At 40.8% G+C, this 21,089-nt stretch overlaps 1 protein-coding gene across 1 annotated transcript in view; it reads left to right on the top strand.

Annotated features, from left to right (window-relative positions):
* Positions 1-1,455: 1,455 nt before the first annotated feature.
* lmln (leishmanolysin-like (metallopeptidase M8 family)) overlaps positions 1,456-21,089 on the top strand; it is a 98,838-nt gene continuing 79,204 nt past the window's right edge. The window contains exons 1-3 of the mRNA XM_084313880.1: positions 1,456-1,844; positions 13,079-13,179; positions 14,706-14,736. Coding sequence (XP_084170006.1) covers positions 1,728-1,844; positions 13,079-13,179; positions 14,706-14,736 — 249 coding nt within the window. The 5' untranslated portion in view covers positions 1,456-1,727. The remainder of the gene's footprint in view (positions 1,845-13,078; positions 13,180-14,705; positions 14,737-21,089) is intronic.

Genomic DNA, 21,089 nt, shown 5'->3' with positions numbered 1-21,089 from the left:
ACACAGCCGGGCCGCGTCTATTCTTATCCCAACCCATGTTTGCGATCTGATTGGCCACTGACGTTTCTGGTCATGTGACATGTGCGCCCAATCGCGTGACGCAACCATTTCCGCCTTGACCAGCAGCAAACTACCTAACGCCTACGATCCACACTCCAACCGTAACCAACTTCGAAAGAGTGCCTAAGCTTAACCGGCGAAAAAACTTGCCGTCACACGATAGGCCAGAAACGTCAGTGGCCAATCGCGCGAATGCGGAAGCAAACATGGGTTGGGATAAGAATTTAGGCAGCCGGGCCGCGTGTATGCTTTTACCAACGCAGTTGTGTTTCTGGGTTCCCGTTTTGCGCTCTGATTGGCCACTGACCTACACACGTACGCCCCCCCTCGCTATCGCCTTTGGGGCGTGAGATGTGAAGACAGATTTAAGTCTGCGACAGCCGACAACAACCCAATAATAAACACTCGAAACAGCTATTACCAGACAATTACAACAGCAGTGGTGCCTGCTTCAAATGTCATGTATTATAGGCTATAAGCCCGTGTAGATCTATTCGGAATAATAAACATATACACCCTCTAGCAAAACATGACACAATGTGATCCTATCTCCGATAGAGGGGCTGGTCGCAGAGTCGCGAGTTGAACGAACACATCGGGAGGTGAATGAATGAACCTGATGTAAACAAGACAAAAGTCTTTCTCTGGTCTGCATCCCCTTAACAATTGTGTGTATTGAGCCGTACTGTATTGTACCCATTCTGCAATCTGTTAAATAAAGTTTTCATTCATTCATTCATTCTCCTCCCGATGTGTTTGTTCAACTTGCGTCTCTGCGACCAGCCGCTCTATCGGAGATAGGATCACATTGTGTCATGTTTTGCTAGAGGGTGTATTATGTTTATTATTCCGAATAGATCTACACGGGCTTATAGACTATAATACGTGACATTTGAAGCAGGCACCACTGCTGTTGTAATTGTCTGGTAATAGCTGTTTCGAGTGTTTATTATTGGGTTGTTGTCGCAGACTTACCCAACACCCCCCCCCCACCCACCCACCCAACCACCTCCAATGTACAGTCGTCGTCGTCCCCCCCCCCCCGTCCCCCCCACCTACCCAACCCAACACATCGGGAGGTGAATGAATGAACCTGATGTAAACAAGACGAAAGTCTTTCTCTGGTCTGCATCCCCTTAACAATTGTATGTATTGAGCTGTACTGTACTGTACCCATTCTGCAATCTGTTAATAAAGTTTTCAATCAATCAACTTAAACCTGTCTTCATATCTCACGCGCCCCAAAGGCGATAGCGAGGGGGGGCGTACGCGTGTAGGTCAGTGGCCAATCAGAGCGCAAAACGGGAACCCGGAAACACAACTGCGTTGGTAAAAGACTACATGCAGCCGGGCCCGGAAGTGGTTCTGTTGACATTCGACAGCTGTAGAATCCTATGGTTGTAGCCGCCGCCAGACAGTTAGCAGCAGCAGCTCTGCACGACAGGGAGGATTAGTTCTGCCTCTATATAATGAATATAATTGAAACATCGGTGTAGCTTGTGTTGATATCACAGCCGGACGTCGACATGGTCCTCCCTGCCACCTTCTAGCGACTGAGCGATGAATGAAACGAGCGTCGAGCCGAGCAGACTGGTGGTGTTGTTGGAGCTGCTGTGCGTTAGCTCCGTCCAGGAGGAGCCGCTAGGAGGAGGGCTGCTGGGCACAACATGGGGCCCAGGCTGAGGTGGTTCCTCTGTCCTGCCCTCACCGTCTCTCTGCTGGCCCTGCTGGCCCGCTGCCACAGCAGCAGCACCTGCAAGCATCAGGTCCCTCCTCCTGACGAGGTGAATGAATGAATGAAAACTTTATTTAACAGATTGCAGGATGGGTACAATGAATACAGTACGCCTATTGCTTATTAACAGCGAAGGAGTGCGCCGAATGCTTCCGCGTTTTCCCTGATTGGCTGCGACACGCCCCGCGGCAGGCGCGGCAACCGCAGAGCGGAGCGGCAGAGCTTGCGGCATTATTTAGCCGTAAACCGCCATGATTCTCATTCGAAGCTTAGCTCACCTGGCAGCGCGGCGGTCCTGCCGTCCGTTGGTTTCAAGTTCAAATCCCATCATTTTTTTTTTAACGTGTATTCTTTCGCCGGTTAAGGTTAGGCATGGTTAAGGTTAAGGTTAGGCATTGTTTCAGAGTTGGTTAAGGTTAGAAAGGTTAAGTTTAGGCGCTGTTAAGGAGCTGGTTAAGGTTAGCGTTTGTCTTAGAGAATGGCAATAGACAGCCTATTTCCGCACTGCCGCTCTCTCGCGCTGCCGCGGTCACATGGTCACATTGTCACATTCTTGCACTCCTCCGCTGTTAAAAAGCAACACGCATACAGTACGGCTCAATACACACAATTGTTAAGGGGATGCAGACCAGAGAAAGACGTTTGTCTTGTTTACATCAGGGTCCCCCATTTTCAATTCATCGTAACATATATGACATACATGACATACAGATAGACAGTACTGCTACATCTATACATTTATGACATACCAGATTTGCAATTACAGTACTGTTTAGAGTAGAGCAGAGTACTGTTACAGTACTCTGCACAAAAAAGGCAGTAAATTAGACCCAGGCAACTACCGCCCTGTTTCTATCCTTACCTCCATCTCGAAAGTCATGGAAAAAATTGTATACGAACAGGTCGAAAAATACCTTGCGGAAAAAAATCTAATCTACGAATTCCAATCTGGCTTCAGAACATCCCACTCCACTGACACATGCCTTCTCTATTTAAACGACCACATCAAACAAGAGGTGGACGCTGGCAAATACTGCGGCATGGTCATGCTGGACCTACAAAAGGCCTTCGACACTGTCAATCACACCATTCTGATTGACAAGCTAAAAGCAATTGGTTTTGATAGTCTATCAGTGAGCTGGATGCAATTCTACCTGGAGGGGAGAGAGCAGATGGTGGAGGTAAACGGTACCCTATCCCCCCCCCTCACAGTAAGCTGTGGTGTTCCACAAGGAAGCATACTACTAGGTCCGCTACTGTTCCTAATTTATGCAAATGACATGTCGTCAGCTTGTGACTGCAACTTGTTCCTGTTTGCGGACGACTCAGCCCTGCTGGTCTCTGACAAGAACAAGTTACAGGTTGAAAAAACCCTCAGCTCAGAACTAGGCAAAATCTGCATATGGCTCGCTGATAACAAACTATCATTACACATGGGCAAAACAGAGTCCATTCTCTTCGGTTCAAATAACAAACTCAGCAAGACCGACGGCTTCTCAGTTACAGTGGGTGACAATATTGTCACAAGGAAAGAAGATATTACCTACCTGGGTAGAGCCATATGAAATCCGCGTTCACGGAATCGCGGACGGAATCGCGGAATTAACCAATAAAAATGGAATCAACTGCAAAACGTGGAATATTGCAGAATTTGGCCTAATCTGGACTGAAATTTCGTTTTTGGGTGGAACGTTTGGTGCACACGCGACCGGGGAGGCGGGGACTCTACAGCGTGTTACACACAACACAGCCGCGGTGCTCAAGCGTCTGGCTGCTTCAGTGTTAACATCGTCAAGAAGCTAAACAATTCCACAATAAGCCCTCAATTCAGAGCAGAACAGTATCCTAATGACTTTTATGCCTCCAGTGATAAGGTGTTTTGCTAATTCTGTCAACGTTCCGTGGACTGGACCCGCAAAAACACTTGCGACACTATTGTGATTAAATAGCTATAATGTTAGGACGTTTAGCTTCTAGCTAAATCTAGTGCACCCATCCATTTGTTTAATGCAAACGATTGTCATTATACACTGCCCTTTATAAACTAAATACACTTAAATAGCTATGTAACGTTATAGGACTATCTATGGAAATGATAGCTTCTAGAAGTTCTAGCTAAATCTGGTGCACCCATCCATTTGTTTAATGCAAACGATTGTCATTATACACTGCCCTTTATAATCTAAATAAACTTAAATAGCTATGAAACGTTACAGTACATAGGACTATAGATGGAAATGATAGCTTCTTGCTAAATCTAGTGCACCCATCCATTTGTTTAATGCAAACGATTGCCATTATACACTGTCCTTTATAAACGAAATAAACTAAACTAAAGGTGCCTAAATTATGCATTACTATATTTCATCACAATATAATAGATATAGCTAGGTTACTGACATTGTCATTGTGATAATGTCAGTAGTAGCTAGCTGTATCTATTGTTTACACTTGAAATATGTATTTTTATTTTGTCACAATATTAATTGAAAAATATTGTGTAAAATTGAACTGTATTTCTGAGTTGCAGCACTTAAAAACATTAAATGGACTGTTATATCTTATTCAATTGTGGACATTTATTCATTCCCACTTATTAGACACTATTTCTGATGGTAAAATGAGCATAAAAGGCAAAATACAGAATTCTGAAATATTAAAACGGAAAAAATGGAATTTGGGAAAAAATAAAATGGAATTTGGAAAATAATAAAACGGATTTCATATGGCTCTATACCTGGGTTCCATCCTAGAGGCAAATCTTTCCTGTGACAAAATGGCATCCAATGTAATAAAAAAAGTCAACCAACAAACTCGATTCTTGTACCGGATCTCCTCACTGGTAAACAAGAATACCCTGAAGACTCTAGCAGGAGCACTCATTCAAGGGTACTACGACTATGCTTGCACCTCATGGTACCAAAGCACCTCAAAGGCGCTAAAAACAAAATTACAAACATCTCAAAACAAACTGGTCAGACTACTGCTTGACCTTACTCCTAGAACCCACCTCACCCCTGCCCACTTTGACAACCTAGGATGGCTTAGAGTAGACGACAGAGTACAGCAACTTGCAATGGGCCTGGTCTACAAGATACACTACACGACCAAGGTACCCATGTACATGTCAAAATACTTCCCAAAGGTCAGTGAATATCACGATCACAACACCAGAGGGAGCTCCACAAATCATGTTAAACCCAGATTCGGCTCAAACAAGGGACTAAACACGTTTCGCAATTATGCCACATCAATGTGGAACGCCCTACCCAAAGCTGTAAAGGAATGTGAATCACTACCCACTTTCAAAAACACTCTCAAAAAACACCTAAGGGAGACTGCAACTCGAAACTGGCCACCGTAATTGTCCGAACACAACCCCCTCCAATGTACAGTAAATTACCAAGTATGGTCTTGTCAATAATCCAATGTACAGTTTTGTTTGTACAGTTATACAGTGTCCCCCACCCACCCCTCCTACCCAACCTCCCCCCCACTCCTACCCAACCCCCCCCCACCCAACCACCTCCAATGTACAGTCCCCCCCCACCCCCACCTACCCAATCCAATGTACAGTTTCTACGTCAAATGTATATACTCTTTTTTCTGGACTCTTTTGTATCACAAACAGTACTGTAATTGCAAATCTGGTATGTCATAAATGTATAGATGTAGCAGTACTGTCTATCTGTATGTCATGTATGTCATATATGTTACGATTAATTGAAAATGGGGGACCCTGATGTAAACAAGACGAAAGTATTTCTCTGGTCTGCATCCCCATAACAATTGTATGTATTGAGCTGTACTGTACTGTACCCATTCTGCAATCTGTTAATAAAGTTTTTAATCAATCAATTCAATCAATCAATCAGAGTCAGCGGAAGTTACTTGACTCTTTGGTGGTTATTTAAAGTGGGGCCTGGGGACCCCCAGGGGTCCTTGAATGGGTTCCAGGTCTCTCTCTCTCTGTCTATCTGTGTGTCTCTTTCTCTCTGGCCTCTGGGCTCAATAGTTTGTTACAGAGCAAAGCTAATCTGCTAATTAGCTAATAGCCCTGCTTCTTAGGGCTATTCGTGCCGTTGTTTGTCTGTGTGCTCACGAGTAAGGCATTTAATCTGCAATGCTGCCAAACAGTTACCTCTAGGCAAAAGAGACCCACTTGGTACTGCACAACCCCTCCCCCTATACCCACTGAAATCCAACCCACAAATCAGACAAAAACAAAAACTGTAAACAAAGCGTGATGCCATGTTGTCATTTTGTGCCTAGAGGTCACTGTTTGATGACATTACACATTTTAAGCTGTGGTGACGGTGACTATGGATGGGCGTGAGTAATGAGTACTCCAGTACTCACCATATCAATTGAACTCGAGTGGTTTTTGAGGGAACTATATATATATATTTTGGGTTACCACTAATTACGACCACTAAAAGTGATTTTGGTCCAAGTCCAAAAGATTTGTTCTCAGTCCTGACACAGAAAATGTATCATTATCCTCAGAACATTCTCTCAGTATCACCTATACCATCTTTCCCAATTCAATGTCTGTGGAGCAGCTTCAGACATTACCTGATGACATCACATGTTTGAGTTTTAGGACTCTAGTTTTGGGATTAGGGTTGTTTGTGTTCACTAATATTTGGACTGTCCAGAGGAATAACATGAGATAAACATGAGATAATAACATGAGGTCCATTTGCATGTTCTTGGTATCTAGGGGCATCTATGGAACTCAGGGGATGTATTCCCAGTGTCAGAAATATTGTGTCTGTTACTATGCTTGAGTAAATTGTAATGAACCAAAGGAAAATATTAATTATTATTATATATATTTATTTTCATCTTCGATGGTGAATAACACTAACATTGACCAGACGTGAAAATGCCATTGAGCTCATTCACCACCTTCTTGAGATCAAGTGTACAAAGAATATTGAGCAAATTAATAAAGGGCAGATGATTTACAGGTTTTTTTGTAGATAATAATAATAAACGTTATTTCTATAGCACCTTTCATACAGAAACTGCAGCTCAATGTGCTTCACAGCTCAACAGAAAAAAGACGGGCATAAAATGATAAAATCACAGTTTTTCACATTAGGATCTAACATCCCAACAGGCCACCTTGTTTATGGTTTGATTCAGTTTTAAATAGACAATAATACAAATAGTAAGATAGAATAGACAGAGTAAAATATGACTGTTTTTTTTGGGAGGCCGGTGAGGAGTGCATTACTGTAGTCAAGTCGGCTTGAGATAAAGGCATGGATCAGTTTTTCAGCGTCTTTTTGATTTATAAACGACCGTACCTTAGCTTTGTTTCTAAGGTGGAAAAATTATATTTTTGTCACCTTGTTGATGTGTGATTTAAAGCTTAGGTCTGAGTCTATTATAACACCAAGACTTCGGGTTTGATCCAAGGAGTAAGTTGCCCCATATTGCTCTGTAATATTTATCTTTTTGTTATATGACCGACTAGTAGGATTTCAGTTTTGTCCTCATTTAATTTTAGGAAGTTGTTCGCCGGGCGGCTGATTGGCGCAGTGGGCAAGGCGCTCGCCACTTACGCAGGGGACGCTGGGTTCGAGCCCAGCTCTCGGCGTTGCTACCGGCTGGCCGGTCGTTCATACTAACACAATTGGCAAGTGTTAGAGGGTGGGAAAGCCGGTGGGTGGAGATTTGACGTTGTGGACGCGTCTATATTAATCCCAGCCGAAGAGCGCTTCCGCATTCTTCCCCATTCGCTGGTAAGCAATGCGCATTTCCTTTTCCTTCGCCCAGGCGCTCGCCGCGCATGCGCATGAGGTCCTCGCAGGTCCTCGTTTGGTTCAGACCCCCATTCAACACGGTTAATCACAGATGCCAGAACGCGCCATATTAAAGCCTTTGGTTCATATTAGCAACGCTGGTCGCAACGCTGGTCAATCACATTAACGCTGGTCAATCACATTAATCACAGAACACGCCATATTAAAGCGCTAATACGGTATGTAAACCACAGGGTATAGTCTCCACCACCAGAAACAATAAGAAATCAAGGAGACTGGTTGATTGACTTCTTGATACAAGGACTACATTGACTAGACAACATGTAACTGAGTTTTAATTGTAATTGCTGTATTGTGTGACCAGGGTTTGATCTGTTAATAAACTTTTCAATCAATCAATCAGCTGCGTTGTGTTAACGTTACAAAGTACAGTTGCACGTTACAATGTACAGTTGACAGCTGGGCTACAATGTACAGTCGCGCGAAATAACGTTATGAATGCCCGAAATAACATAATGTTACAAAGTACAGTTGACAGCTGCGTTGTGTTAATGTACAGCGAAATAACGTTATGGCGTTATGAAAGTACAGTTGACAGCTGCGTTGTGTTAATGTACAGCGAAATAACGTTATGGCGTTATGTGGTCCTCGTTTGGATAATATGTAACGTTACAATGTACAGCGAAATAACGTTATGGCGTTATGTGGTCCTCGTTTTGGATAATATGTAAAGTACAGTTGACGGCTGCGTCGTGTTAACGTTACAATGTACAGGGAAATAACGTTATGGCGTGTTATGGCGTTATGTGGTCCTCGTTTGGATAATATGTAAAGTACAGTTGACAGCTGCGTTGTGTTAACGTTGCAATGTACAGGGAAATAACGTTATGGCATTGCGAGTGAATCTGGTCCGCGTCGCGATAATATACATGTATTCCATTTCGGCGTCTGAGCGGGGAAAAAGAAAATGCGCATTTGGAGGGCATTACCGGGGCCAATCAGGGCAAAATGCGGAAGCGCTCTTGCACTCTTCGGCTGGGATTAATATAGACTCGTTGTGGACAGCGACTCCTACAGGTCGGTTTGGTGACGCCGGTGCGACGGAAGCAGGGAGTAGCGGGGGCAGCGTGAGCCTCTCACGCCACTGAGAGTTCGAGCTGCTGCGGTGAAAAGATGCGACAGGCTGCATCCACGTGTACCGGAGGGGACACGTGATGCAAGGCTTCTCTCCTCACTACAACCGACCTGTGGGAGGCATAGTCTAGCAACGTTCAAGACAGGGGAGGGGGGGGAGCTCCAGTAGCTCACCACGTATCTCGGCGCTATTTCTGCGTCGGGAGGAGCCGTGCTGCGTCACGGTTCTGGTTGACTCCGAGTTCGATTCCCGGACCCGCCGTCATTTGCCGAATGTCTTCCCCTGTTCTCCCTCCCGTTTCACTCTACAACTGTCGGTCATGCTTGACCAGAAAAGCGATAAACGCTAAAAAATAAAGTTACAAAAAAAAGACAGGGGAGGGAAGAATTGGATATACGAAATTGGGATGGGAGAAAAAATAGAAAATGGGGAGAAAAAGTGGATAAAAAAAAGGGAAGTTGTTCGTCATCCATTTGTTTATTGTTAAGAGACGAGCAGAAATGGAGTTAATAGCTGTGTGATCATTTGGTTCAGGCACAGTCAAAATGAAGAGTCTAGCCCGAAGCTGGCCGGGTATAGATAAACAGATTGAAGACATCACCAAAGCAAACAATGTTCTTGTGTATTGCTATTGAAGATAATGTTATTGCTTGTTGGGATACTGTTTTTATGCATGCAGTAATCTAAAAGGGGAGGAGTGTAGTGTAGGGCTGAACGATTAATCGATTTTAAATCGAAATCGCGATTTGGAATGATGCAAATAGCAAAAAAAAAAAAATCGCAATTTATTTTACATTTCTTTAAAGGAAGTCCCATTGAGATACAAGATCGGTTTGGGAGAGGGAGGTAAGGCGTTTTAGATTGTGTGTTGTGAAGTTTAGACTTCAGAGAGGGAGAGTAAAGTACAGAAAAAAAAGGTACCGTTGGGTACCGGTATCGATTCCCAGGTAAAAAGAAACATTTTCAAGCCGCATTTTACAATAAACCTCTGTGGGGCTGCTTAAAAAAAATATTATAATTGCAAATTTAATCGCAATCGCAATATCTGTGCGAAAAATCGCAATTAGATTATTTCCCAAAATCGTGCAGCCCTAGTGTAGTGTATGGAGGACCTATATTCCTTAGCGCAGTAATACACCCCCTGTGTTACAACAAGCACCCCCTGCTACAATATAACCACCAGGTGTTACGCAGATTTATACCATGGCTCTCTGTAACAGTACGTCCCGAAGTAAACACGTTAATTGATTCTCCGTGTCCATCTCTCATTAAATTATATAGTTGTTACAAACACAACAATTCACTTATTCCTTTTTTCTTTTTTTTTTTTTTTTTTGTTGATATTTTCCCCCCTCCATTTTCCTCCGATTTTCGTATGCCAATTCCCAATCCCCTTCCTGGTCGCTGCGCACTTACCCCCCACAGTCAGATCATCTGGGAGAGTGGAGGCTATCACGTGCTTCCTCCGACACACGTCCAGCCAATCAACCGCTTCTTTTCACCTGGTAGCGCGGATCCTCCCTGAGAGGGCGTAGCGTGTGGAAGGATCACACTATCCCACTCGGGTCCTATCCGCGCTTAGCAGGCGCCCCGACCGAACTGTAGGAGTCGCTGTTTACAACGACCCGGACCCACCCCGCCAGCTTCTCCCACCCTCTAATACAGCCAATTGTATTAGTGTGAACGGCCAGCCAAGCTGGTGACAACCCCGGAGCTGTGAGCTGGATTCGAACAGGCGAATCCAGCTCACAGCTCCGGGGTTGGTGACGAACGCAATCTCCGCTACGCCACCTAACCGCCTTCACAAACACAACAATTCTAATATGTTTGGACTGTCTCAGACCAGAGGAATAACATGAATTCTATGTTTGGACTGTCTTAGACCAGAGGAATAACATGAATTCTATGTTTGGACTGTCTTAGACCAGAGGAATAACATGAATTGTAATATGTTTGGACTGTCTTAGACCAGAGGAATAACATGAATTGTAAGATGTTTGGACTGTCTTAGACCAGAGGAATAACATGAATTGTAATATGTTTAGACTGTCTTAGACCAGAGGAATAACATGAATTGTAAGATGTTTGGACTGTCTTAGACCAGAGGAATAACATGCATTCTAATATGTTTGGACTGTTTCAGACCAGAGGAATAACATGAATTGTATGTTTGGACTGTATTAGACCAGAGGAATAACATGAATTCTACAGTATGTTTGGACTGTCTTAGACCAGTGGAATAACATGAATTCTGTGTTTGGACTGTCTTAGACCAGAGGAATAACATGAATTCTGTGTTTGGACTGTCTTAGACCAGAGGAATAACATGAATTCTGTGTTTGGACTGTCTTAGACCAGAGGAATAACATGAATTGTAATATGTTTGGACTGTCTTAGACCAGAGGAATAACACGAATTCTATGTTTGGACTGTCTTAGACCAGAGGAATAACATGAATTCTATGTTTGGACTGTCTTAGACCAGAGGAATAACATGAATTCTATGTTTGGACTGTCTTAGACCAGAGGAATAACATGAATTGTAAGATGTTTGGACTGTCTTAGACCAGAGGAATAACATGAATTCTATGTTTGGACTGTCTTAGACCAGAGGAATAACATGAATTGTAATATGTTTGGACTGTCTTAGACCAGAGGAATAACATGAATTGTAAGATGTTTGGACTGTCTTAGACCAGAGGAATAACATGAATTGTAATATGTTTAGACTGTCTTAGACCAGAGGAATAACATGAATTCTATAGTATGTTTGGACTGTCTTAGACCAGAGGAATAACATGCATTCTGTGTTTGGACTGTCTTAGACCAGAGGAATAACATGAATTCTGTGTTTGGACTGTCTTAGACCAGAGGAATAACATGAATTGTAATATGTTTGGACTGTCTTAGACCAGAGGAATAACATGAATTCTATGTTTGGACTGTCTTAGACCAGAGGAATAACATGAATTCTATGTTTGGACTGTCTTAGACCAGAGGAATAACATGAATTGTAATATGTTTGGACTGTCTTAGACCAGTGGAATAACATGAATTGTAAGATGTTTGGACTGTCTTAGACCAGAGGAATAACATGAATTGTAAGATGTTTGGACTGTCTTAGACCAGAGGAATAACATGAATTGTAATATGTTTGGACTGTCTTAGACCAGAGGAATAACATGCATTCTATGTTTGGACTGTCTTAGACCAGAGGAATAACATGAATTGTAATATGTTTGGACTGTCTTAGACCAGAGGAATAACATGAATTGTAATATGTTTGGACTGTCTTAGACAAGTGGAATAACATGAATTCTAATATGTTTGGACTGTCTTAGACCAGAGGAATAACATGCATTCTAATATGTTTGGACTGTTTCAGACCAGAGGAATAACATGAATTCTATGTTTGGACTGTATTAGACCAGAGGAATAACATGAATTCTAATATGTTTGGACTGTCTTAGACCAGAGGAATAACATGAATTGTAATATGTTTGGACTGTCTTAGACCAGAGGAATAACATGAATTCTATGTTTGGACTGTCTTAGACCAGAGGAATAACATGCATTCTAATATGTTTAGACTGTCTTAGACCAGAGGAATAACATGAATTGTAATATGTTTGGACTGTCTTAGACCAGAGGAATAACATGAATTGTAAGATGTTTGGACTGTCTTAGACCAGAGGAATAACATGAATTGTAAGATGGTTGGACTGTCTTAGACCAGAGGAATAACATGAATTGTAAGATGTTTGGACTGTCTTAGACCAGAGGAATAACATGAATTGTATGTTTGGACTGTCTTAGACCAGAGGAATAACATGAATTCTACAGTATGTTTGGACTGTCTTAGACCAGTGGAATAACATGAATTCTGTGTTTGGACTGTCTTAGACCAGTGGAATAACATGAATTCTGTGTTTGGACTGTCTTAGACCAGAGGAATAACATGAATTCTGTGTTTGGACTGTCTTAGACCAGAGGAATAACATGAATTCTATGTTTGGACTGTCTTAGACCAGAGGAATAACATGAATTCTATGTTTGGACTGTCTTAGACCAGAGGAATAACATGAATTCTATGTTTGGACTGTCTTAGACCAGAGGAATAACATGAATTCTATGTTTGAAACTGTCTCAGACCAGAGGAATAACATGAATTCTATGTTTGAAACTGTCTCAGACCAGAGGAATAACATGAATTCTATGTTTGAAACTGTCTCAGACCAGAGGAATAACATGAATTCTATGTTTGAAACTGTCTCAGACCAGAGGAATAACGTGAATTCAAACATTGGGGTGTATTACCCCTTTAAAGCCCACTATATGTCACCTACATTCATTGTCTCTCCCCGGCCTGTTGTAGGTTGTCCATCAGGTGCACTTGAAGTCTCACAGGCTGAAGAGAAGCTCTCCTGAAGACCTTCAGCTGAAGATCAAGATCATATATGACTCCAGTGTCGACCAGTAGGTATTATAACCATAGGACTGACCAGTAGAAAACATAGAAGACCAGTAGAAAACATATGGTACAGGGCTGTACGCTAAGCTTTTTCCCTAGGGGCACAGTCGGCCCTAAATAAAAAATGTAGGGGCACAGAATCTTTTTTAGGGGCACTTTTTTTAAATAAAAATGTTACCATTATGCAAAAAAATATGTTCCTGCCTCATTACTGTGGTCCTTTTATTTAACATTTAAGTGCTTTTGTTTTCAGGTTTGTATCTTTTATAATGAACCAACTGAAGTATTACCACAGCTGCAAACATTTCTTCTTTCATTGATAACAGTGTATTAACAGTGTTCATTAAGGATGGGTATCGTTAGGATTTTATCGATACTACTACTCTTACCGACTGCTTAACTGTTTGGTACTTTATCGATACTCTTATTGGTTCTTTTTTATTATTTTGCAAGAAAAAAGGACAATTAAGAACAGAATCGACATTGCTTTATTATTTATAACTTTATAAATAAATATAACAAATAAATATAATAAATAAAGATAATTTCTTCAGCAACAGCAGCAGCAATGTTCTTTTATATAACATTATAAATAAATATTATAGCTAGGGTGAAGGGACTTTGGGCTTGGCTGGGACCGGTGGTGGTAGAGGGAGGAGGGGTGGGCTGGGACATGGTGGCTGCAGCCTCAGCCTGACCATCTATAAAAAGGTGTCATCTTTCATATATATTTGTAGCTAAACAATTAGCTAAGCAATTATATTTTATTTGTTAGCCTATTCGTTATTAGCCTAGCTAACTCCATATCTTGGCTTACCTGCAGTGGACGTGGATGGAGATGGAACACTGCGAGCAAAGCAGTAGAAAACTGCGCATTTCTGCAGATTAATGTTATGTTTTGACAACAGATGTTTTGACAAATTGCTTGTATTGCCACCCTTACTTGCAAATGTTTTATTGCACTTGTGGCAACGTGCGTTGTCGGCATTGACTTTCGTAAAGTGTACCCAGACTTTCAAGCGTTTGGTTTCTCTTCGCCATGATGAGCGCATGCAGAGCTCTGTCTGTGTGCTGCACGCTTCAGCACGGAGCCACGCACCTCAAGTACCCGTATGTGCTTTTGTGTGAGTGTGAGCGCTCGCGAGTGTGTGTAAACTAACAGCCCCGCTTCTCCTGCAGACAGAGCGAGACAGAGAGAGGAGAGATAGTTCGCAACATTTAAATTCCAGTAGAAAACGTATGGTAGAAGAGCAGTAGAAAACATGGTAGAAGAGCAGTAGAAGACCACAGCAGTCACCAGGAGTATTTCGGTAGTACCCAAAAGCCCTAACTAACAATGGGTGAATTTCTTATAATTGTGTTGTGTTATTGAATCCAGAAATGAGAGTGTCATGTTCAAGGACTTAGAATCAATGATCCCATCAACATACAGTGTTTTTAGATGCAGTAAATATGTAGTGGTGCCAGTCAGTACAATACTGGCGTTCTGTTGAATTGTATTATGCTGATGCCACTCTGCTTCTCTCTGCAGGCTTCCTGCTGACAAGAGAAGACTGGTAAAGGTGAGTTTACAGTGTGCCTATCTTAGATACCTTATAAACCAACAAACTGTGGATTTTATGGTATACTATTATGTAGGGTGGGACTATATAACCTGAAATTCATATTATAGAGGGTGGGACCCTCTCGAAAACGAGATACTGTATCTCAAGTGGTTTTTCCCAATAAAATAATTTCAATATATTTACCTCTGTAATGATAAATTCAACAATAATAAAAAAATAATGAACATTAGCGCACAAATACCACATTCTACATTGTGTTGGCCCTCTGTCAATATGTTCAATGCATTTTTCTTTCTTATTAGCATGAACTATGAAAAGACCGAAACCTACAATGCATTTCTTCTACTTTCAATAGAATAAATTCTTAGCCAGGACACTGAGAACGTCACTCCTGTATGCTGTACAGTATGAAGGAAGTGTCTTTAATACAATCTGTATCTGAATCAATACTCGCCCTACTCTCTCCTCCCCTTGGGAGCCCTCAACTAGGAAGCCATACATTCCCATTGTATGCTAACATCATTAAATACAACTTGCAAACACATTATTTCCAGCATTAATATCATAATGTACTGTCGGGAAAAACAGGAGCATATACAGTTATTAAAAAATAAATGTTCAAGTTCAAGTTCTTTAATAGTTGTCATACAGAAGTACAGAATACTTTCATACAAAATGCTTCTTACTGTTACGCTCCAGAGACTGTGCTAGACAAGATAGTATCAAATAACATAATAACATAATATAGCATGAATTTAGAAGAAGAAAATGAGGTCACAGTGTTCGGTATAGACATATGTACAATGTTCTGAGTTACCATATAATATACAATACACAATACTATGCAGTGTACTAATGTACAGTACTATCTAGTGCAAAGCAGAAATGGGATGAGGTACAATTTTAGGTACAATTTACAGTAAGGTGTACGAGTTGTAGTGCAATCCTTCATCCATAAATATAAAGTGTGGGGAGTGGGTGCTACAGTGTGTTTGTTTAAAGTGGGTGTGTGCTATAAAGTGTGTGTAGTGGGTGCTACAGTGTGTTTGTTTAAAGTGAGTGTGTGCGTGTGGATGTGTGTGCTATGTGTGTTTGGTGGTTGTTGTTGTGTAGTGTTCATTCATTGTTCGTTTAGCAGCCTGATGGCCTGGGGATAGAAGCTACTTCTGAGTCTTTCTGTGCTCGCCTTGAGACTCCTGTATCGCTTGCCTGACGGCAGCAGTTCAAAGCTCTATTGATCTATATGTACGGTAGTAAACAAAATGGCGTAGTCCCAGATTGTGCGCACTGCACATTACACTGGAGTCCATGGCATCACAACTTACTGTGACTTGTTTTAACATGATGAATTATACTGACCAGAACAAACAGCTCTGTGACTTGTTTTAACATTTACATTTACATTTACATTTAGTCATTTAGCTGACGCTTTTATCCAAAGCGACTTACAAGTTCTACAACATGATGAATTATACTGACCAGAACAAACAGCTCTGTGACTTGTTTTAACATGATGAATTATACTGACCAGAACAAATAGCACTGTGACTTGTTTTAACATGATGAATTATACTGACCAGAACAAACAGCTCTGTGACTTGTTTTAACATGATGAATTATACTGACCAGAACAAACAGCTCTGTGACTTGTTTTAACATGATGAATTATACTGACCAGAACAAACAGTACTGTGACTTGTTTTAACTAGTGCTGTCAATCGATTAAAATATTTAATCGCGATTAATCGCATGATTGTCCATAGTTAACTCGCGATTAATCACAAATTAATCTCATTTAAAAAAAAATAATCTAGATCTTTTTCAAGTTCCAAGTTTTAATACTCTTATCAACATGAGTCAACAAATGCTTGCTTTATGCAGCCATTTAACACAAAAGGATGACCCTCATGCATGGCAAATTTGCATCAAATTCAAAACAGTGATGCACAAAATAACTTAAAAGAAAATAATAATTTAAAACAATGAATAAAGTGTGCATGAAATAATAGGGGAAAGAAAACGGTAGGAACTTGTTACATTCACCCACACAAGGGCTGAGTAATCACACACCCCCCCTCTCTCTCTCACACACACACACACACTCTCCCAGCTCTCTTTCTATCTTGCCCCTTCCTCATCTCTCTCACCCCCCTCTCTCTCTATATATCACACACACACATACACACACACACACACACACACACACACACACACACACACACACACACACACACACACACACACACACACACACACACACACACACACACACTTCAGAAACAAACATAGTATCAATGAGAGCATCAATAATACACCTGAGTGAAGTCTAGTTAAAAAAAATTATAATAAAAAAAAAAATCTTTTCTTAAAAGTTAATCGGGAGTTAAAAAAAATAGTGGCGTTAATAGAATCGGGCGATAACGCGTTAACTTTGACAGCCTTAGTTTTAACATGATGAATTATACTGACCAGAACAAACAGCTCTGTGACTTGTTTTAACATGATGAATTATACTGACCAGAACAAACAGTATTGACTTGTTTTAACATGATGAATTATACTGACCAGAACAAACAGTACTGTGACTTGTTTTAACATGATGGATTATACTGACCAGAACAAACAGTACTGTGACTTGTTTTAACATGATGAATTATACTGACCAGAACAAACAGCTCTGTGACTTGTTTTAACATGATGAATTATACTGACCAGAACAAACAGTACTGTGACTTGTTTTAACATGATGAATTATACTGACCAGAACAAACAGCTTGTGACTTGTTTTAACATGATGAATTATACTGACCAGAACAAACAGCTTGTGACTTGTTTTAACATGATGAATTATACTGACCAGAACAAACAGTATTGACTTGTTTTAACATGATGAATTATACTGACCAGAACAAACAGTATTGACTTGTTTTAACATGATGAATTATACTGACCAGAACAAACAGCTCTGTGACTTGTTTTAACATGATGAATTATACTGACCAGAACAAACAGTACTGTGACTTGTTTTAATATGATGAATTATACTGACCAGAACAAACAGTACTGTGACTTGTTTTAACATGATGAATTATACTGACCAGAACAAACAGCTCTGTGACTTGTTTTAACATGATGAATTATACTGACCAGAACAAACAGCTCTGTGACTTGTTTTAACATGATGAATTATACTGACCAGAACAAACAGTACTGTGACTTGTTTTAACATGATGAATTATACTGACCAGAACAAACAGCTCTGTGACTTGTTTTAACATGATGAATTATACTGACCAGAACAAACAGTACTGTGACTTGTTTTAACATGATGAATTATACTGACCAGAACAAACAGCTCTGTGACTTGTTTTAACATGATGAATTATACTGACCAGAACAAACAGCTATGTGACTTGTTTTAACATGATGAATTATACTGACCAGAACAAACAGCTTGTGACTTGTTTTAACATGATGAATTATACTGACCAGAACAAACAGCGCTGTGACTTGTTTTAACATTATGAATTATACTGACCAGAACAAACAGTACTGTGACTTCAAGTTTCAAGTTCAAGTTTCTTTATTAGTTGACATGCAAAGATACAGAATACCTTCACATGGAATGCTTTTTTCTGTTATGCTCCTATGAGGATCATAGGACGCTTGGATCATACACATACAGCTCATTACAGTAATATTCCACAATTATTACATTTTAGATAGTAATAATGGTACAGAGCCTTGAGACAACATATGCATATTCACCACCGCAAACAGACTGGCAGCCGTCATAGGCAGCGCCATTTACGGAAGGAGGGGGGAGTGGGTTGGGGTTGTTACAGGGCTGTAGGGGGGGGGGGGGGGGGAGTGGGAGGGGGGGGGAAGGTGGGGGGGAGTGCACAAGCCAAGTCCTGGGTGGGGGAGGTCTCCCTCACACGAGGCAGCCGACAGTGCAGCGCCAATGCAGAGGAAGGGGGGGGGGGGGGGGACGACGACTAGGGATTGGGGTTGTGGGACGCCGCTCGCCACTCTTATCTCCCAGAGAGCCTTCGACTCCAGAGCTCTCGGTTCGACCTTGGTCCAAGAATTTGTTTTGGCTGACTGACTGGCACAATTTATCCCAGCCACGTCCCTTTAAATTTGATTTGAATAGAGTGGAATATAACTCTATTGATTTGAGTGGAGTGAGTTTTAACAACTCCGTCCAAATGACTGAATGCATTATTAGTCCAAGTGTCCAAGTGTCTTATCAGTTCATTTTGGTAGATCCTGTGCGCGGTAAACAGATCCAAAATCTTCTTATTGCAGTCCAAAAGCTTCGATAATCCAAATAATACCACGTCTTCAAGTTTGTAGTCCAATTATGATGTCCCAATAGGCAGAGAGGGTTAGCCTTATTCTGCTTCTTGAAGAAAATATGCAATCCACTGATTAGATCCATTTAGAGTTGATTTGGGTATAGTCCGGCCACCGGCACGAAGCAGGGCATAGCAGCGTCAGGCTCCATGGTGCAGTAGAGGCGGCGGTGGGAACGGCCTTGAAGGCCTTGGGAGAGAGGAAAGAAATGCGACTTGTCTCTGCAAGAGGTGGGAGGTGACTTGTTTTAACATGATGAATTATACTGACCAGAACAAACAGTATTGACTTGTTTTAACATGATGAATTATACTGACCAGAACAAACAGCTGTGACTTGTTTTAACATGATGAATTATACTGACCAGAACAAACAGCTGTGACTTGTTTTAACATGATGAATTATACTGACCAGAACAAACAGCTCTGTGACTTGTTTTAACATGATGAATTATACTGACCAGAACAAACATTGATTGATTGATTGAAAACTTTATTAACAGATTGCAGAATGGGTACAATACAGTACAGCTCAATACACACAATTGTTAAGGGGATGCAGACCAGAGAAAGACTTTCGTCTTGTTTCCACCAGGGTCCCCCATTTTCAATTCATCAGGTATACAGCTGTGACTTGTTTTAACATGATGAATTATACTGACCAGAACAAACAGTATTGACTTGTTTTAACATGATGAATTATACTGACCAGAACAAACAGCTGTGACTTGTTTTTTAACATGATGAATTATACTGACCAGAACAAACAGCTGTGACTTGTTTTAACATGATGAATTATACTGACCAGAACAAACAGCTGTGACTTGTTTTAACATGATGAATTATACTGACCAGAACAAACAGCTGTGACTTGTTTTAACATGATGAATTATACTGACCAGAACAAACAGTACTGCTCTGTGACTTGTTTTAACATGATGAATTATACTGACCAGAACAAACAGCTGTGACTTGTTTTAACATGATGAATTATACTGACCAGAACAAACAGCTGTGACTTGTTTTAACATGATGAATTATACTGACCAGAACAAACAGTACTGTGACTTGTTTTAACATGATGAATTATACTGACCAGAACAAACAGCTTGTGACTTGTTTTAACATGATGATTTATACTGACCAGAACAAACAGTACTGTGACTTGTTTTAACATGATGAATTATACTGACCAGAACAAACAGCTCTGTGACTTGTTTTAACATGATGAATTATACTGACCAGAACAAACAGCTCTGTGACTTGTTTTAACATGATGAATTATACTGACCAGAACACACAGCTCTGTGACTTGTTTTAACATGATGAATTATACTGACCAGAACAAACAGTACTGTGACTTGTTTTAACATGATGAATTATACTGACCAGAACAAACAGTACTGTGACTTGTTTTAACATGATGAATTATACTGACCAGAACAAACAGTACTGTGACTTGTTTTAACATGATGAATTATACTGACCAGAACAAACAGCTCTGTGACTTGTTCTAACATGATGAATTATACTGACCAGAACAAACAGTATTGACTTGTTTTAACATGATGAATTATACTGACCAGAACAAACAGCTCTGTGACTTGTTCTAACATGATGAATTATACTGACCAGAACAAACAGTATTGACTTGTTTTAACATGATGAATTATACTGACCAGAACAAACAGCTCTGTGACTTGTTTTAACATGATGAATTATACTGACCAGAACAAACAGCTCTGTGACTTGTTTTAACCGGTTAACCTGCGCCCCCAAAATTGGCCATTTTAGTTTGTTTTTGAGGACTGCATACTTTTTTTGCAAACCAAAATAACATACCGGTACTTTATACTTATAGCACATGCATGAGCCTAGTCTCTTTTGAAAGATGACATTCTGAAGTTTCTGATTCCAGACTTGTTTTAAAATGATGAATTATGCTGAACAGAACAAACAGTACAGCTCTGTGACTTGTTTTAACATGATTAA

This window comes from Notolepis coatsorum, assembly GCF_963971535.1.
Source record: "Notolepis coatsorum genome assembly, chromosome: 5".
Classification (NCBI taxonomy): Eukaryota; Metazoa; Chordata; class Actinopteri; order Aulopiformes; family Paralepididae; genus Notolepis; species Notolepis coatsorum.
Note: the sequence above shows the minus strand (reverse complement) of the source record. Positions and strands in the feature narration are given on the sequence as shown.